This window comes from Eumetopias jubatus, unplaced genomic scaffold (genome assembly GCF_037043125.1).
Source record: "Eumetopias jubatus isolate StellerSeaLion01/CBP00866 unplaced genomic scaffold, mEumJub1_p1.0 scaffold_14, whole genome shotgun sequence".
Classification (NCBI taxonomy): domain Eukaryota; kingdom Metazoa; phylum Chordata; class Mammalia; order Carnivora; family Otariidae; genus Eumetopias; species Eumetopias jubatus.
The window spans coordinates 20,922,709-20,941,751 of record NW_028274820.1 but is presented as its reverse complement, the minus strand read 5'-3'; the positions used below and the strand labels follow the sequence as shown (position 1 = coordinate 20,941,751).

The 19,043-nt window shown below is 43.6% G+C and overlaps 2 protein-coding genes across 3 annotated transcripts in view; one reads left to right on the top strand and one right to left on the bottom strand.

Annotated features, from left to right (window-relative positions):
• PUS7 (pseudouridine synthase 7) overlaps positions 1–19,043 on the bottom strand; it is a 65,187-nt gene extending 46,144 nt beyond the window's left edge. For both annotated transcript variants that reach the window (XM_088018457.1, XM_028119808.2), the window contains exons 1-5: positions 18,827–19,043; positions 8,485–8,917; positions 7,538–7,622; positions 7,304–7,405; positions 3,408–3,552 (exon numbers count right to left, since the gene is read on the bottom strand). In XM_088018457.1, coding sequence (XP_087874583.1) covers positions 3,408–3,552; positions 7,304–7,405; positions 7,538–7,622; positions 8,485–8,917; positions 18,827–18,953 — 892 coding nt within the window. In that variant the 5' untranslated portion in view covers positions 18,954–19,043. The remainder of the gene's footprint in view (positions 1–3,407; positions 3,553–7,303; positions 7,406–7,537; positions 7,623–8,484; positions 8,918–18,826) is intronic.
• On the top strand, positions 13,207–13,957 carry LOC114221719 (EKC/KEOPS complex subunit TPRKB). Its single transcript, XM_028119831.2, has one exon. The coding sequence runs from the start codon at positions 13,384–13,386 to the stop codon at positions 13,909–13,911; it is 528 nt and encodes a 175-aa protein (XP_027975632.1). The 5' UTR covers positions 13,207–13,383; the 3' UTR covers positions 13,912–13,957.

Here is a 19,043-nt window from a genome sequence, read left to right as displayed (position 1 = left end):
TATGTAGCTTTATAATTTAAGAGAATTTAAAATGACTTTTTTGAGACACACTGATTTAAAATGCGAATGCAAAGAATTCTCAGGCTGAGATCACAGGAAGCAACCTTCTGATGGTCTGATATGGCAGCGCCAGTCCAGTCGAAATAGAAACCAGAGAGAAAAAGAAACCAAATTCAGGACGGTTCAGGTATTGAGCACAGAGATCCTCATGAATAAGGAAGGAAAAATGTAACTAGAGAAAGATGACAGGATGGGGTAGCATGCAGAACATTCTTTCCTTCCTATTCAAGGCCATTTCCAGGACTGCATCCCTGCACACCGACCTTCCAGCTTCCTCAGGATCCTGCGCCAACCACTGTCATTCTCCTCCCAGAATTTCTGCCGGCCCTCTCCACTGACTCTTTCCCTTTAGGATATCAATATGCCCGGGGCTCTTCCATTTTAAAAGTCAAACTTATGCCTCCCTCTCAACCATGGTGCTTTCCTTTCTCCTTCTCTTTACAGCTTATTTTTTTTAAGTTTATTTATTTAAGTAATCTCTACACCCAACATGGGGCTCAAATTCACGACCCTGAGAATCAAGAGCCACATGCTCCTCTGACTGAGCCAGCCAGGTGCACCGTTTCAGCTTACTTCGAACAGCATTCTGTAATTAGTGCCTTCTATCTCAGCCTGCGGTGTAAACTGGTTTCCAACCCTATTCTACTAGAGCTTCTATGGCAAACACACCAATGATATCCATGTGGCTAAAAACTGATGGATATATTTCAGAGTTCTTATCTCACTAGACCCATCTGTATATTTTCCACTGCTAATCACTTTATCGGCATTCCCTCTTCCTGTGGATTCCACACCACCAGTCTCTCCTGGAGAGTTTCCTTTTTATCTTCTGGCCCTTCCTCTGGCGTCTCTGTGGATTGCTTGATCTGGGTATCCCTGCTGGGGCTCATTCGTTTCAGAAAGTATGGAAGAAACCTCTATATATCACATGGCAGATTTTTTCTTTTTTTTTTTTACTTCAGTCTTTTTAAAAAGACGTTCTTAGGAGCATCTGGAATATATACTATCTATCTGAAAATATAAATTAGTTTACCCGATTACATGGCTTATAGTAATTACATGATATTTTCAGAAAAATACCGTCAGCATGGTTTGGTAGGTGAATCAAGGGGCCGTCTATCAGACAGGATTAACAAACAACATCGGCATCAAAACAGCTGGTAATTTGTGGTGTTTGGGCACCATGATTTAGAATCCACCATGCCTATGTTTTAGGATGCATGGCTCTAGCTGAGAAAAGTTTAGGTGAGAACACTGCAATCGCTAGATAATGCATGTAACAATCTATACCAGGGTATGGTAGGAAAGATCTAAAAACACTATAAACTTAGTTTTGTAATAAAGCTTTAGAAGCTAATTTATTCATATGCTAGTCAAGGTAGTCCAAAAGGATAAGCTATAATTGGTATTGGATTCTATTTGCAGGGGCATGAAGTGTAGTCTCTGGATCCTAGCTCTCCCAACTTTTCCAATGGTGTTTAGCTAAGGCACTCTCAGTGCTGGGGATCTGCAAGTGATGAACACAGGCCCTCCAGTGTCTGTCTGGGTCTATGAGGAGGTGGGAGAGAACACGTCAGACCTCTAGTCCACTTTGACCAAATGCCAAAACACCTCAAGCCCAAGAGGTTTAGAACTCTATGCTAGTGATGATCCAATGTGACCTGCCTTCATGCTTCCTGCTAAAGTGAGAATTCCTATTTTACTGAAGATGTGCAAAGGAAATAGGGAGGGTAGTTCATGTCCTACAGAGCTCAGCATCTCACCCGAGAAACCTTAAGGAAATTTATGCCCTAACACCCCTCCCTGCAGATCACAAAAGCAGGCATCCTCTAAGGAAGAAAGATCATTTCCAAGAAGCAGTCAGTCAAAACAATACAGGTTTTGCCACTCTGCTTCCTCATCACCACACTCAGCAGCATTAAGACCTTGCCTTGGAAGGAGGGAGCTGACCAACGTGGATTGCCTCTCTACAAGAAACAGCTCATTAGCAGCCATCCTCAGCATTGGCTCCTTGAGAGAATTGAGACTGAATGCACCACAGCAGCCTCTCTACATCTAGGATAGTTATCAGCCATCTGCCAATCTTGGGAGAAGGCAAAAAAAAAAAAAAAAAAAAAAAGTCACTCAAATCACTTTCCACTGGGATTAACGCTCATGAACAGCCCTGGCTGGAGTACTATTTTATACTGTGACTCAGACATTAAAGAAATGTACAGCAACCAAGCCATTAGTGTGTGGTTTGAAGTGTGATTAACAACCCATGCCCTCAGCCGTTCCAGAACACATCATCTCTTTTTCTTTGTGGTATCCACTGAGAAGTGGCCTCCAATGTCCACCTTCTTCTCCCCACCTGCTCAAGATTTCGGATTTCTGTGTCACTAACCAGACTTACTGAACGGACGTTATTTTTTTCAGGCACCGCTAAACCTTATTTCTGCTCCCATTTTTCTTATACTGCCCTCATTTCACTAGAATCAGTTACAATTAAGGTTTCATCCATTCACAGCGTTAACCTACAAGAATACTGACTCAAGCACTAATAGCACGAATAGTCTTTTGTTACAGTCTTGAAGTTTTGCTCTGACAAATGTATCTAGAAATAACTCTTCCCTAATAGAAGCCATCAAGGGTAGGAGACAAGGGTGAGGAAATATCTTTTTCCCACTGTCATTTTCATTACAGTTTTGTCTGCTGATTTGGCAGGTAAAAGAAGAAAAATTACCTAATTTTTCTTAAGGCCATATGCAAGTAGAAATTTTCATGGCTGTAGAAAACACATTAGAGCATAAATATCAAAGAGATTCACTGACGACACACTCGTTTCAGATGAATGATTTACAACGAAAGAGGATGGGCGAAGGGGCGCTTTCCTGCATATTCCATGTTTTTTTTTTTACATGTGGTAGAAAAACTCACAGTTGGAAAGCAGCAGCTCATCCAATATAGGGACTTTGCAGCAAATATGCCACTGGGATTTTGGGTTCATCTGAAAGCTTTCTTTCCTCCATTAAGACACAGAATGAGCAACAGCCTTCCATTTTCTTCTTGAATTACCACTGAGCCCATTCTGCTCTTCAGGGAACATTATCAAATTCCTAGGACTGTCTCTTAGGCACCACTGTAACTAGGGCAAATCTTGACTCCCACAGGAGCCCTAGTGTTCCTACCAGACACAGTCTGCAGGACTGATGTGAATGTGAAAGCTATTATCCACCTTCTCTGAAGGAGTGAACTATCAATACCCTCTCCTGCCTAACAGCCCTGAAACATGAACAGGCACGGAGCAGGAGTGGGATGCCATCCGTGGCCACGGGACAGAAGAAATGCCAGGTCACTTGCACACTTACTTGCCAGAGCCTTTTTCCCAGCTGCATGGTAGGCTACAATATATTTCTTCCCCTCTCTGTCCTCCGTTTTTGTCTCTAATCCTGGAAACAGAGATTTAATCGCTTGATGGATGATGGTTCTTTTCTCTTTGGTGTCCTCAATAACCTATTAAAAACAAAAATAATGCAACTACTGATTTAACAAACATCAAATAGGGAGATAATACTAATGAGTCAGTAAAAACACGAGTCATGTTATCAACTGTGCAAAGTAACAGAAGTCCATGGGTAGGATTTCAGGATCTTTCAGAGCTTCGTGATACTGCACATCTTAAGAGCCCGGTTACTGAGCATGACCGTCTGCCAGGCACTGTACCAAGAACGTTATAGTCATCGGCTTATTTAATCCCCATCATCTCCTTACCATGCCACCCCTACACCGACCCAGAGAGAAGGAAAACAAGGCTGAGAGAAGTGAAGGAATGTGTCCCGGGTCACACAGCTGGAGGACGGTGGCGCCAGATGTGAAATCCAGGCTGTGTGACTCCAGAGGCTCCCATCACTGACACTCCCGCTCAGGGACTCAGGGCTCACAGATGGCAATGTCGGCAAGCTAGGCCTTTTGGGAGGTCAGAAACTCAACTCCCTTGAACAGTCCAATCTACAACTGCCCCGCAAGGAATCCTATTTTATACTGAATTTTTTTTATTTTAATTTTTTTTTAAAAATTTCATTTATTTGACAGAGAGAGAGAGACACAGCGAGAGAGGGAAAATAAGCAGGGGGAGCGGGAGAGGGAGAAGCAGGCTTCCCACTGAGCAGGGAGCCCGATGTGGGGCTCGATCCCAGGACCTGGGATCATGACCTGAGCCGAAGGCAGACACTCAACGACTGAGCCACCCAGGCACCCCTGTACTGAATTATTTTATAATGACATTCTAAGCACATTCGTCCACAATAAAAAATAAAATCAACATCAAGAAAACGGATACTTATTAGCTATAGAACTATTGTTCAGGGTGCCTGAGTGGCTCAGTCTGTTAAGTGTCTGACTCTTGATTTCAGCTCAGATCATGATCTCAGGGTCATGGGACCGAGCCCCATGTCAGGCTCCAGCTCTGCACTGGGTATGGAGTCTGCGTAAGATTCTCTCCCTCTGCCCCTCCCCTCCACCCCATGCTGCACACATGTTCTCTCTCTCTCAAAACAACAAAACTGTTGTTCAATTTCTGAATGTGCCTCAAACTAAGAAATACATTTCACATCTGGATTCAAAAGCCAGAAATATGCATGTATATACGCCTTACTAAAGACCTAAAAAAATTTTACGAAAACAGTATTTATCCTTAATGTGTACAATGCACTGTTATTTTGTTTTATCGTATTGCATTTACACAAATGTTGGTTAAGATCTACTAAACTGATTCCATGATCCACTGAGGATTGCAACCTGCAAGCTGAAAAACACCAGGATACACTAAACTACTTGTTAAACTTCATATTTTAGTAAAATTAAAAATATAAACGAAAACAAACTATGTTATAATTAAAGACATGTGACTTTTTTTTTTTAAAGATTTTATTTATTTGAGAGAGAGAATGAGAGAGAGAGAGCACATGAGAGGGGGGAGGGTCAGAGGGAGAAGCAGACTCCCTGCCGAGCAAGGGAGCCCGATGCAGGACTCGATCCAGGGACTCCAGGATCATGACCTGAGCTGAAGGCAGTCGCTTAACCAACTGAGCCACCCAGGCGCCCGACATGTGACATTTTCCTATCAAAAATTAGTCTAGATCTGGTTATTTACTGAGAACACTGAGTTGGAATCAAACTTTGTGCATATGACTGAACACACAGTTAGACTTCAAAAATTCGGCAAGTCTGTCCTCATTTTACAAACAAGGAAACTTGCCCAGGGTTTATTTTTAAAGGTAAAAACTTTCAGTAGATGGCATTTTTAGTATATGTGCTGCCGAAGCAAGCACTCAGTAGATGGCATAACTATAGTTTTTCAGATGACAGCAAATTTTGCCATCTACTCAGGAAAATGCACGTTATGGGGGCTGAGATCCGCCATTGTGCTGCATAACCAAGAGAAACCTGGACCATCCTTCTAGGCTGCTCTCAAAAACAATTCTTAGTTTTCTCTTTGGCATTGGTGAAGATTTTGTCCATAGGTAAATTCCATAATTGATGAACCCTAAAATTATGTTACACACTTGTGGGACGTTTAGGTGGAGGGGAAGAGGAGATACGGGTTGGGGGCAAATAATGAAGTCTGAAAAGTTATGGTAAGCTCTTATTAACTGGGAGCAATGGAAGGGGGAATTTTTTTATTTTTATTTTTTTTTAAAGATTTATTTATTTGACAGAGAGAGACACAGTGAGAGAGGGAACACAAGCAGGGGGAGTGGGAGAGGGAGAAGCAGGCTTCCTGCCGAGCAGGGAGCCCGATGCGGGGCTCGATCCCAGGACCCTGGGATCATGACCTGAGCCACTGAGGTGCCCCGGAAGGGGGAATTTTAGACAACCCCAAATCAAGTAGGTCATTAAACTATGGTACAAAAAATTTAACATAAACTTAAAATTCTAAAAATCTTGTTATCAACCTAGACCTGCTCTGTCCCATGCGGCAGCCCCGAGCCACACAGATGGCAACTGAGCATGTGGCTAGTCTGAACTGAGCTATGTTACCAGCATAAAAGAACACCTGATCCTGACGACTAAGTAGGGAAAAAAAAAAGAATGTAAAACATCTCATTTGTAAAATAAAAAAAATATTGATTACCTATTAAAATATTTTATATTATTTTTTTAAGATTTATTTATTCTAGAGAGAGAGAATGTGAGAGCGAGCGACAGCAAGGGTGGGTTGGGAAGGGCAGAAGGAGAGGGAGAATGTTAAGCAGTCTCCCAGCTGAGTGCAGAGCCCAACGCGGGGCTGGATCTCATGACCCTGAGACCATGACCCGAGCCGAAATCATGAGTCAGATGCTTCACTGACTAAGCCATCTAGGTGCCCCAAAATGAGATTTTTAAATGTATTAGGGTAAATAAAATATATTGTTAAAATTAATTTCACCTCTTTTTAAGCTTTTAGGAGATTTAAAATTAAAAACATGGCTCACATTATAAGTGCACTGGACAGTACTAATTGGAAAATAAAATTTTCATAACAAAAGGTTTTGAAAAGGCATCCACGATTCCATTGAGAAGCTGAGCTCTCCTTTTCCTCAACAGCAGGAGCAGACTCAAGTTGAGCAAAGAAATTTCCCTTCTCTTTCCCCAATTCCTCCCCCTCCAAAGACCCACTTGAGACCCAGAGGCTGCAGGAGGCAGAGTGAGAGCCACGACCACCCAATCCGGCCACACACCTGATTGTCCGGCGGTCCTAATCCTCTGGCTAAGACACCATGTGACAGAAAGGTTACTCTGTGGTTCCAAACAACACATTTCTTTGATTTGTGGTCATGTATAAAATTTTCTTAAAACAAAAACATAACTTTTTTTTGCTACAGTTTATCTGGATACTGGTTATCTGCCACTGATAAAAACATTTTTTTTTAAAAAAAAGGTTCTATTTATTAATTCGACAGAAAGATAGAGCCAAAGAGCACAAGGAGGGGAACAGCAGAGGGAGAGGCAGGCTCCCCATGGAGCAGGGAACCCAACCTGGGGCTCAATCCCAGGACCCTGGGATCATGACCTGAGCTGAAGGCAGACACCTAACTGACTGAGCCACCCCAGGTGTCCCGATAAAAACATTTTTAGTGTAATGGTCTTTTAGATCAAACAGAGCAAGGTCATCCTTTTGTTAACTATTATAATTTTTCTAACAGACACTTAAGATATGTTCACCCAAAAAAGAAGCAATCAAAACCCTAAAAAAAACTTTTCCATACATTTTTGTGCTATTTACCTCGATGGCAACACTGGTTTCTTTATTCTTAAAAAGCTGGAGCTCTTCTAAACGCTGCTTTTCTTCAGCTGTCAAAACCGTAAATACATCTTCTGAAGGATCCTTGAAAATAATGATGAAACTCCCAGTGAGTCACACACAGAATCTGAAGCTGTTAAGAGATCTATATTTCTAGGATCTCTAGGAAATGCTATTTTATACAGAAAGTGACTTTTGCTGGACAGCTGCTCTTACCTCCTCATCCACCGGCACGGACAAGTCATCCAAATGGCTGATCTGTCCATCTTTTCCTATTTCGTGAACAACGAAGTCGGAGTATCTGATGAAAAGGGAACACAAACTTTCAAAGCATTAACATTTTACTTCCTATTAAACTGAGGAGAAAGTTTATCAACATCAAGCTTTGCTGCTGTACAAAACAAGGATTTAAAAAAAAAAAATCTTCAGTACAAAGTTCATATGGAGTTATTTCTTCTGGTTTCTTAATAAATTCCAAGCCACAGCTTGGCTTTGCATTAGAATGTAAAGAAAAGACCCTCTGAACTTCTAGAATATTCTTTCAGAGAAACGCATAAATCAAAGCTTAGTAATGCTATAGAGACAGTCCATCCTAAAGTGAATCCTAAATATGGCATGGTTAATTAAATCAGAACCCAATAAATCTACCATGAACCAACCTGAAGCTTCCCTTTATGCTAAATACACACATTATTTAAAATCCTCTCAAAAACCCCAAGGTGGTATTGGGACCCATTTTTTGGACAAGCTACCAAGGCTCTAAGATAAGTAACCGCAGTGACTGGACTAGATTCACACCCAGATCCATCTGGGTCCAAAGATTACCTGCTTTCTACCGCAGATGTGGCACACTCAGGTGAGAGAGCTGAGTTTAAGATTTAAAGACCAATTCAAGAGAAAACTCAAAAACCATTTAAAATAAGGTATTTTAAAGAAGTGAACAGCACTCATTCACATATGAGCAAGGCAGGCCACACACATTATTTTTAGTTACTCATTTTATCTTTAAATGGCCTATTTAGGCGGCTCTGCTGCATCTTATTCCTTCGTGACCATCAGTAAACAATCCATGGGGGTAGAAAGCTAAACAGAAGAACCTACTGCTGATTTCTTTCTCAAGAACAAATAGAATGAAAATAACTTGACATGTAAATGAAACATACCTTTCTTTCAAGATGCCTGAGAATCCCTGATGACAACTTACAAACTTGGTGATGCCAACGTCAAGTTCAGTGAGGCCGTGCTTCATCATGTCTGCAAAACTCTCAGCTTCCTCCTCCTCCTCACCCTCCTCCGAAAGGCCATCTTCTTCCTCCTCTTCCTCTTCTTCCAACTGCACATCAGAATTCTTTCCACCTTCTCTGGCACTTACGGCCGCAGGTGGCCCAGGCACGTGCACACTGCCAGGCAGAGAGACATGCTCCAGCCCATCCTGACCTGTGGTCAGACAGCTGTCCAAGACCTTCTGTCTTTTTGCCTCCTCAGCTGGGGCCACACTGTCATTATCTTCGACAGCATGAGACCCACGTTTCAGCGACACACCAGTCACTTCTGTCAGCTCCATTTTTAAGGCTCCAAGAAAACATTTAAGAGAACCTTTTAGGAAGGAAGAGAGGGCAGGAAGTAACTAACCATCACTTCAGTTAAGAGGTGGGTTTGAGCAAACAGAGGCACAGTTAACTTTGTTCCTAGGGTCCTAAAACTCATTTATTAAAATAATTCTTCCTAATGCTGGCACAGAAAAATGGCACAACACTTCTGCATAGAATTCGAGAGTGTGCATCAAAAACCTTAAAAAAAATGTATGTCCTTTGACCCAGAAATACTACTTTCAGGGAGTATCCTAAAATAATTAAAATAATTAAAGCGCTTTTGTTAAGTGCTTCAAGTTCTAGCTGTTAAGAATACTCATCTCAGTGCTTTTATATTACCAAAAAACTAAGAACAATGATGCCGGGGTATGTAAACTAAATAATACATAGAAACCGTGTGGATAGAAACTGGGCAAGGCGGTTACTTCTAGGACAGGGTATGGGTGGCTGGGTACAACAGGCAGACCTGCTGTTTTTACTGAATACTATAGTCAGGTCACTTGAACTTTGTTTCACGAAGATTATTATCCTTTCAAAAAACTGATTAAATAAAAATAGTGCATAAATTCACTTACATGAACGCATACTCATACCATACTAAAAAAAAAAGCAAGGGGGATGCAGCATTGTTTATTGGGTATAGAGTTTCAGTTTTGCAAGATTAGAAAGAGTTCTGCACACCTGTTGCACAAGAGTGCAAATGTACGCAACACTACTGAACTATATGCTTAAAAATGGATAAAATGGGGGCGCCTGGGTTAAACATCTGCCTTTGGCTCAGGTCATGATCCCAACACCCTGGGATCAAGCCCTGCATTGGGCTCCCTGCTCAGGGAAGAGTCTGCTTCTCCCTCTACCCCTCCCCCCCCATGCTCTCTCAATAAAATAAAAGTCTTACCAAAAAAAATGAATAATGTTACATGTTCTGTGTATTTTGCCACAGTTTAAACAACACAGATTATCATTTAACCAGCCCACACACAATGTAATGAGGGAAAGTCTAAGAATCCATACATACTTCCCAGTACTGAGTAGCTTGCCCGAGGGGTAACATGTGGCAATCAAAATAAATACATTTATCTAATTTGATCTTACTTGGTGCTCTTGGTGAAATAAGGATAAAAGTTTTCCTATGCTAATTATATAGGGAGATGATATAATTAACATGCTATGAACTTAGTAAACAAACTCATAAAGAACATAAATGAGCAGAAAATTAATATTCTAAGGTTCTCCAAGGCCTAGTTAACAAGAAACCTAACTATGGAAGCATCTACAGCAGAATAATAATAACAATGAACTAAAGTTTAAGAATCCACATTTGTGGGGTGCCTGGCTGACTCGGAGTGTGAGACTCTTGATCTTGGGAGTCATGAGTTCGAACCCCACGCTGGGTGTAGAGATTATGTAAATAAATAAAAAATTTGATATTGCCTCATTGTCAAAAATCTAGAATAGAAAGAAAAGTAAAGAAAAAGACAAATACATGCACAAAATGAAAGAAAAGATGATGGTGACTACAAAAAAAAATGGGAGAAGAGGTACAGAAAGATGCCAATAAAATAAATTTCCTTTCAAAGACAAAAATTTAAATAAAGAAAATGGAAGAAACTAAGAAACTGGAACAGAAGTTGATCATAGCTAGTTATACAAAATTACCTCTAATTCCAATAAGAAAGCATTTACTCATTTGTTCTAAGCAACGTATAATAAAAAAGGAGTATTGGCTCATGAAATGCTGATGCTCTTTCATGCACACGTTCTGTCACCAAAGCTGCCCTCCCAGGGCCTACAGGCCAGTGAGGGAGACACAAAGGGCACAGGGGGTCACTTGGGGACTACGGGAACACACAGAAGATTTCAGAGGGCGCTGGTGGTGAGGGTGTCAGAGAAGACCCCTTTCCTAATGGAAGACCAGAAATGAACACCTGAGCCAAGTTTTGAGGACCGGGTAAGGTCACAGAAAGTGGGGAGGAGGCTGTTTGCAGGGGTAGGGGTAGGGGTGGTAGCAGGGGCAGAGACACGGAGGCATGGGAGAGCAAGGAGCACTGGAAGAGGCCCAAGGAGCTCATCACACAGCATGGAGGGTGAAACACACAATGAGAGTCTGAAGCCAAAGCTAGGGAGTGAGCAGATGCCACCGCAGGCAGAATGCAGGGAATTCCATCTTGCAAACCAAACCACCACTGGACTTGTGAGTTCGGAAGATTTCATGGCACCTCTTTAAAGGGAAACTGGGGTTAGCTGGAAGACTAGGTAAGAGGCTACAGCCAAGGGACGCCTGACTGGCTCAGTCAGAAAGGCGTGTGACTCTTGAGCTCCAGTTTGCGCGTTTGAGCCCCATGTTGGGTGTAGACATTACTAAAAAAATAAACTTAAAAAAAAAAAAAAGGTAGAGCCAAAATTGAGCCAAGAAATGAGCACAACATGATCTAAAGCTGAGGCAAGGGCGACAGAAAGGAAGTTTGGATTCAGGGACATTTAGGAGGTGGTGAGAACAGGACTGGATGACAAATGTGGGCAGCAAGAGGAAACACTCGAGGATGACTCAGGTTTGCTGCCTTGGGGACCTGAGGGGACAGGGGAGCTCCTCCTGGCACGGAAACCCCGGGCAGAGAAGCAGGTGGTGGAAGAAGACAAGCCCACTTATGGTACTGTGGTGTCGAAGGTACCTCGGACATCCGGAAGCTAGGCACTACACTGTGTGACCCATATTCCTACCCCCAACCTGCAACGGCTTCCCAGTGATGACACTTATATCCTAGCTGGCATGCCAGGCTCCACCAGGAGATCCCCATACCTTCCCAGGCCTGAGCTCTCAGGAGGGAGGAAGCACAGCCAGTAACAGCCACTTCAGCAGCCTGGCTCAGGGACTTTAAGTCAGCAGGATGTCCCCCTCCTTCCCAGAATGCAGAGGATTCATCAAGCTCCTTCTCCACAACTGACGGTCATAAGCCTTGGTGGGAACTCCACCAATTTCCTCTGCAGAAATGTCTGCGCCATCCTGCATTGGCACCGCCCACCATCTAGAGATCCACTCGGTACCATGATCTCCCACAGGCCTCTGACAACTCAGTCCCTGCCCCAATGGGTGCCTGTTTTCTGCCTGACTGCTCATGAGCTCTCTCTGGATACTTTGTAGACTTCTTCGAACAGGTGCTGAAACTGTTCCCCACCTACAGGGCTCAAAGACACACCAAACAGCAAATTTTTAAGGAAACAGTGGACCCGGACAACCAACCACCATGAATGGTCACTAACATCACAACAGACAGACAACCAGACACACTGCATGCCCCTGAAAGCACATGCTATTATCTGTGCAGTATTTTTTTTTTTTAATTCTTATTTATTCGACAGAGAGAGAGACAGCTAGAGAGGGAACACAAGTGGGGGAGTGAGAGAGGAAGAAGCAGGCTTCCCACTGAACAGGGAGCCCGACCGTGGGGCTTGATCCCGGGACCCTGGGCCAAAGGCAGATGCTTAATGACTGAACCACCCAGATGCCCCTGTGAAGTATTCTTACTGATTGTAACTCGATGTCTAGTTGGTAGGTTAGATGGCATACAGGGACAGAGGTTTTAAACACCACCACAGGGAAGGAACCAGCAAAATTCTGAACGTGGGAAAACTCTACAAGGACAAAGACAGTTCCTTCACTAATAAACAAGAAGGGGAAAAAGAGGGAGGGGAGCTTACAGACAAACCTATAAAGAAATGCAATGAGTGGATCTTTCTTTAAACAAGTCAACTATTTAAAAAACTGGGACAATCGGGGATGCAGAAATACTGGGGATATTAGATGACATTAAGGTAGTATTGTCAATTTTTTTTTTTTTTTTAAGAGCGAGAGCATGAGCGTGCCAGAGTGTGCAGAGGGAGAGGGAGAATCTCAAGCAGGCGCCTCGCCCAAGTGGAGCCCGACATAGGGCTCTAACCCACGACCCTGAAATCATGACTGAGCCGAAATCAAGAGTTGGACAAGAGTTGGACACTTCGACTGAGCTACCCAGGCACCCCAGTATTGTCAACGTTTGAAGGTGTGATTATGTTACTGTGGTTACAGTTAAAAATAGACTCCTTATGTTTTAGAGATACAAACTGAAATATTTAGGGTTGAAAAATTATGAAGTCTGGAATTTGCTTCAGAATAATTTACCAGTGGTGAATGGAAGTGGAGCAGGTATAGATTTGAAACCAAGTAGGTAATTACTGAAACTGAGTGATGGGAACATCACACCTACTTTGAGCTTTTATTTTTATTATAAAAAATTTCAAACCTGGGGCGCCGGCTCCCTGACGTCATGAGAGGTCCGAGGAGCGCGTCTCAGAGGGACCTGGACCCCGGGCGCCCTGGTAAATGGACTCTTAACGAAAATTCAGAAATACATTTTTTAAATAGAAGACAATAAAAATTACCAATAATCCTACCACCTGAGATGGCCGTATTTTGAATCCTGCTTGTCTGAAATGCAGTTAACACATCAGCTGGACCTATTTCCCGAATGCAGGGTGACCCTTCTGTTATTTAAAGATGTAAAAAATGCTGGAGACTTGAGAAAAAAGGCCATGGAAGGTGCTATTGAGGGTTCATTAATAAACCCTAAGGTGATTGTTGATCCATTTCAGATACTTGTGGCAGCAAACAAAGCAGTTCATCTCTACAAACTGGGAAAAATGAAGACAAGAACTCTATCAACTGAAATTATTTTCAACCTTTCCCCAAATAACAGTATTTCAGAAGCTTTGAAAAAATTTGGTATCTCAGCAAATGACACTTCAATTCTTATTGTTTACATTGAAGAGGGAGAAAAACAAATAAATCAAGAAGACCTAATATCTCAGGTTGAAGGTCATCAAGTTTCTCTAAAAAACCTTCCTGACATAACAAATATTACAGAAGTCAAAAAGATATATAAACTATCTTCACAAGAAGAAAGTATTGGAACATTATTGGATGGTATCATTTGTAGAATGTCAACAAAAGATGTTTTGTGAAATGACAGAAGTCTTAAAAATTTTCAGCATTTATAAAAAAACATGGATTTTTCTTTGTTGATTATAATATGTTCAATCATAGAAAACACAGAATGGTACAACAAAGAAAAAAAGCCACTACTAGTCTCTTAATATTTTAAAAGATAGCCACTGTTGCTATTATGTGTTCTTGTCTTCTAGTCGTCTGTTTCTCTTCAAATATATTTCATCTTTATGTAATTGGGAAAAAAAAATTTCAAACCTATAAAGTATAAAGAGATACGCAAACTATTCTGTTCCAATCAAATCACTGATTTTTTCCATTCCTCTGCCATCACCTCTTCTTCAAACATGTCCCAAAAAACCGACGCTCCCATGCTCGCTTCTTCAAGTGCCCCAAGCCTCAGTAGCTGTGAGCCACCACTCAACACTCCGGCTCACTGGTGCTGCTTAGGGTCCTTGCTAGCCCCCAACCAAGTACCAACCCTGCTGTCTATGTCTGTGCTCCTGGTTGCTGCTGGAGAAAATCACACCTGGTCAGGAGATTCCTCTCTTACAACAGCCATCCCAGGTCAGGGCAGGCTTCTCCCAGTCCTGCTGGCCATCCGCAAAGAAAAGGGGGATCCTCTGACGGACACACCTCTTTCCGGCATCTTCACAAGACCACTTACTATAACCATTTCCCTAAATATGGCAACCCTCTTAAAAGAATCCACAGTCACTTTAACACTCACTTGCTCCTCAGCACCGCACTTGACCCCCTCAACAAACACTCACCCCATGCACCCTGCACCCGGCATTCTTCCAGGCACTGCGGAAAGACATTGTGGCAAATCAAACTCATGCCCCGCTGGCGCTGGCGCGGAGCTAACATGCGGGGGAAGATCTGGCTTCTGCCTCAAATTGTTTCTTTAAAGTTCAGCGATGGCTTCCTTGTGCCAAAACCACAGCCACTCCATCCTGGCTTTAACCGACATCTTTACCCAACGGGACATGGCTCATCATTTCACTTCCTTGAAACTCTGCTTCTCCTCCTTGCCTTTCTCCTGCCTCCCAAGCTGCTCTTTTCCCTTCCTTCTCTGCTGCCACTTAAATGTGGGCATCTCTAGCTTCCTACCCCACCCAGTCTTGTTCCCTGCTCACGCTCCAATTTTCCCAGCCAAGACCCATCTCCAACTTCCTGCAACAGTGATGGCAGCTAAGCAACGGCAGAGGCGGAACGGGAGCTCATTCAAGCCTCTCCTTGACCCTATGGCTCAGAGAGGGTCATGAGCATCCCCAGAGATTCCGGATCTGGCTCCAGCTTACACGGCTCCGAAGAGCTGAACCAAATGCTCAGATTCAACATGCCCTAAACTGATCTTATCATTTCCCACCATCAACACACACTTTTGTGCGTGTTTATATTACGCTTCTTACCTCAGGGGATGTTACCACCGAAGTCAGAATATGGTCATCACCTCAACTCCTTCCTCTCCCCTCTGCCCACATCAGTGATTTCATGAATGCAATTCTAGAAGGTTTAGAACAGCATTGTCATGCCTACCATCCCTGGAATGAGAATATAGGCAGATCATGCCTCTACAGTATCACCCACTGGTTTCAAACCAATCTAGGTTCTGCTGTTTACTACGTGGGTTACTCGCCCTCTCTAGGCTGAGGTTTCTTTCTCTGTAAAGCTGAAAAATGATAACTTGCTCAGAGGTCTGTAATAGCTGTTCCTATTCAACTGTTGGTCATTAATATTTATCATGGAGGGTTTACACAGCAGAACTGTACTGCTGAGTCTGGGGAAAAAACAAAGCTTCTTATGCTTCTTTTGTTCTCTGGGCTAATGATTAAACATGGTTTCCTCCTTCAAATACCATTTAATTTTAAGAGACCCTCCCAGTACTGCCAACACACCAAATAAACAGGCCTTTAATATTTTTTGGCAGTCTTTTTCTTGATACTTGTGGACACTTGCCTAACCTCTTTTTCTTATTATATTTAACTGTGAAGATGAGCTCATTAACTAATCTCACTTTTGTGTTTCAAATTAAATTATAGTTTTCATTTGGTTTAGCCAATGGCCCTATCACAGACATTAATTATTAAAGTATACATAGCACCAATGACTATAAATCTGGTAGTATATATTTTGCCAAGTTCTTTCAGTGGGCCTTGCAGACGAAAACACATTTAATAGAACAGCTGTGCAAACTTCTGGGCTAGGAGAGAGAGAACTCAAATTAGTATCGTTTTCATGAACAAGAACTATATACAAGGGAAGACTAAAATGCAATATAATTTTTAAAATGGGGGGAGGGAGGGAGCAGATCTTGTGAACATGGAAGAGGCTGGGAAGAATTCAATCAGAAAGATAAAACCACCCTGACTGCCCAAGTATGATTTTCCTAAGGAAATCAGTTTTGCATTCAGGAAAATCCAAATATACATATTCAAGCACTGTACCTCACAGCTGTAAAAAAATGAATGGCTTTTTAAAAAGGGGAGGAAGGGTGGAGGGTACAGCCTCATTAGTTTTTTAAATGGTATTTAAAAAAAAATGTTTTTAAAGAACTGTTAGGATGCACAAATACATGATCCAGAATAGTAATCACAGTCAAGTAATCTAGACCAGAAGCTTGCTTCTGGAACCGAGAAAGAATCTACTGATACTTTCCGATGAACTTCAAAGTCCTACACAATTTTTTGAAGGGAGTACTAAAAAATGGGGTTTTGTGCCTTTATACTCCAAACGACCCAAATGAGATAAGGAATATTACAATTTTAACAATATTTTAAAGTCTTTTTCATTAAGATTAGATTCACCAATAAGCTTCCCTTTACACCTACAACAAAAATGTTTAGCATTCTCAAAACTGTAGTACAACACTGATAGTCCCTTAACGTATTTCTTGCAAAATGAACATCTTAAAAAGGCCATATTATTACGGGCGACTGGGTGGCTCAGATGGTTAAGTGTCTGCCTTCGGCTCAGGTCAAGATCCCAGGGTCCTGGGATCGAGTCCCACATCAGGCTCCCTGCTCCTTGGGAGCCTGCTTCTCTCTCTGCTTCTCTCTCTCTCCCTCTCATGAATAAATAAATAAAATCTTTAAAAAAAAAAAAGGCCATTATTAGTCTTAATCCTATCTATGTTCAGAATACAACATCCACTTTTTAAATGCATCCATCCTCTCTGCAAATTGTCAATAATCCCTTTAGCTCACAATAAACAGAGCAGAGCACACACTACACTCTAATATGCAAAATCGTTAAGTCCATTAGATTCATTAATTCCACAAATATCTGTGCACCCATTATGAGTCTGGCACTATTCTAGGCACTGGGGAAAAAGGGACAATTTCTTGCCCTCATTAAGTTTACATATATTTAAGGATATATCAGTGAATAAAATAATAATCGCAGAAACATACATGCAGAAGAGCTAAAATAAAGCAGAGTAAGGGGAAGGAGAGGAAGAGGGGTGCTCTTTAGTGAAGCATCTCTAAGGAGGTGTCCTGTGAACCACGACTTGAAGGAAGAACTAGACATGAAAAGATATGTGTGGGGAGAGTCCAGGCAGTGGGGCCACCACAGGTAAAGGACCTGAGTCAGGAGCAAACTTAGTCAACAGATCAGCTGGACTGTAATTTCTGTCTCCTACTTGGGGGCAAAAGTCTATGTTTTATTAATGCCTGCATCACCCCAGCTTCTACCAAAAGTTATGTGCAAAAGGAGTTGTTAGGGGCACCTGGGTGGCTCAGTCAGTTAAGTGTCTGCCTTCTGCTCAGGTCATGATCCCAGGGTCCTGGGATGGAGGGAGCCCTGCATTGGGCTCCCTGCTCAGCGGGGAGTCTGCTTCTCCTTCTCCCTCAGCCTGCTGCTCCCTCTGCTTGTGCTCTCTGTCAAATTAATAAAATATTTAAAAAACAAACACACAAAAAACAAAAGTTGTTAAATTAATATATACAGACTCTTGGCTACTTGCCTAATGACTGAACAAAATCACTGCCTATCCGTCCCCTTTCGGTATGAGTGTACTGGTTCTTTCTGACAGATCCCTCAATTGTCAAGGCATCCCCAAACCAATGGGGCATGCCCGTTGTCACAGATCAGATTGGAGACTCGAAACAAAAGCCCTTCGTAATCCTGTATTTTCGGAATGAAAAAAAAAAAAAGTGGTCTGACAGTGCGATCAAATATTTGACAAACGAAATTCTCCAAACCCTACTTCCTGGCAGGCGCTAATAACCCAGGCAATAGGATGTCCTTCTAGCCCTTTCAGTGCAGGGCTGGCGGTAAGGACTCAGTGCGGATGAGTTTTGATTCAAAAGGACAGCAGCACCTCCAACATCCACTCATTAAACACGGACCCGGCAGAGGGCTAGAGAGAAACACTCCTCGGCCCCAACCTGTTCGCTCCTACTCTGGGAAACGTGTACAAAACAAGCAGTCAGCTGAGTGCCTCCCTGGCGTGCAGTAGGCTCGCAGTAAGTAGTGATGGATGAAAACGAGGAAGAAACCACGTGGGCTTTACCGGGCAGAAGACCCGCCCGGCGAAACACCGGAGCTCTAAAGTCCGGGAAAGATGCCGGTTTTCTCCCCAGCGAGAAGAATTTAGGGAGCGTCGTGACGAAGAAAGGGAGGAGAGGGGCCTGGACTGGCAGGCGGCCAGCGGCGCCGGGAGCGGGGAGGCGGGAGGGCGCGGCGCCCCCTGGCTACAGGCCCCGGGATTGGGGGGGCGGGGCTGGCACCGCGGGAGCAAAGCCGCGGGGCTCCAGCCGCGCTCCCGCGGGCACGGTCCGTAATGGAGGCGCCGCGGGCGCGCCACGGGCTCAGGCCGCGGCCCGGACGCCTTCCCCGTCCGCACTGCCCCTCGAGGTGGGGCCCTGGGGCCGGGCCGCCGGCTGGCCGCTGAGCCGGGGGGTTGCGGCGAGGCCGCGCACTTACCCGGGGCCTGGGAGCGCGGGCGCGGCACGGGCCGGGCGGCGAGGGGGCGGGCAAGCTGCTCCGGGCGCAGGAGGGCGGCGGCGGCGAAGGCCACTCGGAAGAGCCAGCTACGAGGGCGACCAGGCATAGGCAGCGCGGACAGTGCCTTCAGTCCCCAGGGCCCGGAGCGCGCGGGTGGACTCGCCGGCGGCCGAGCTCTCACACGTGCCGCGCGGCG

What these genes read in the sequence shown, in the direction of transcription:
- LOC114221719 (XM_028119831.2), top strand. Translation starts at nt 13,384, where the DNA reads ATGCAGTTAACACATCAGCTGGACCTATTTCCCGAATGCAGGGTGACC.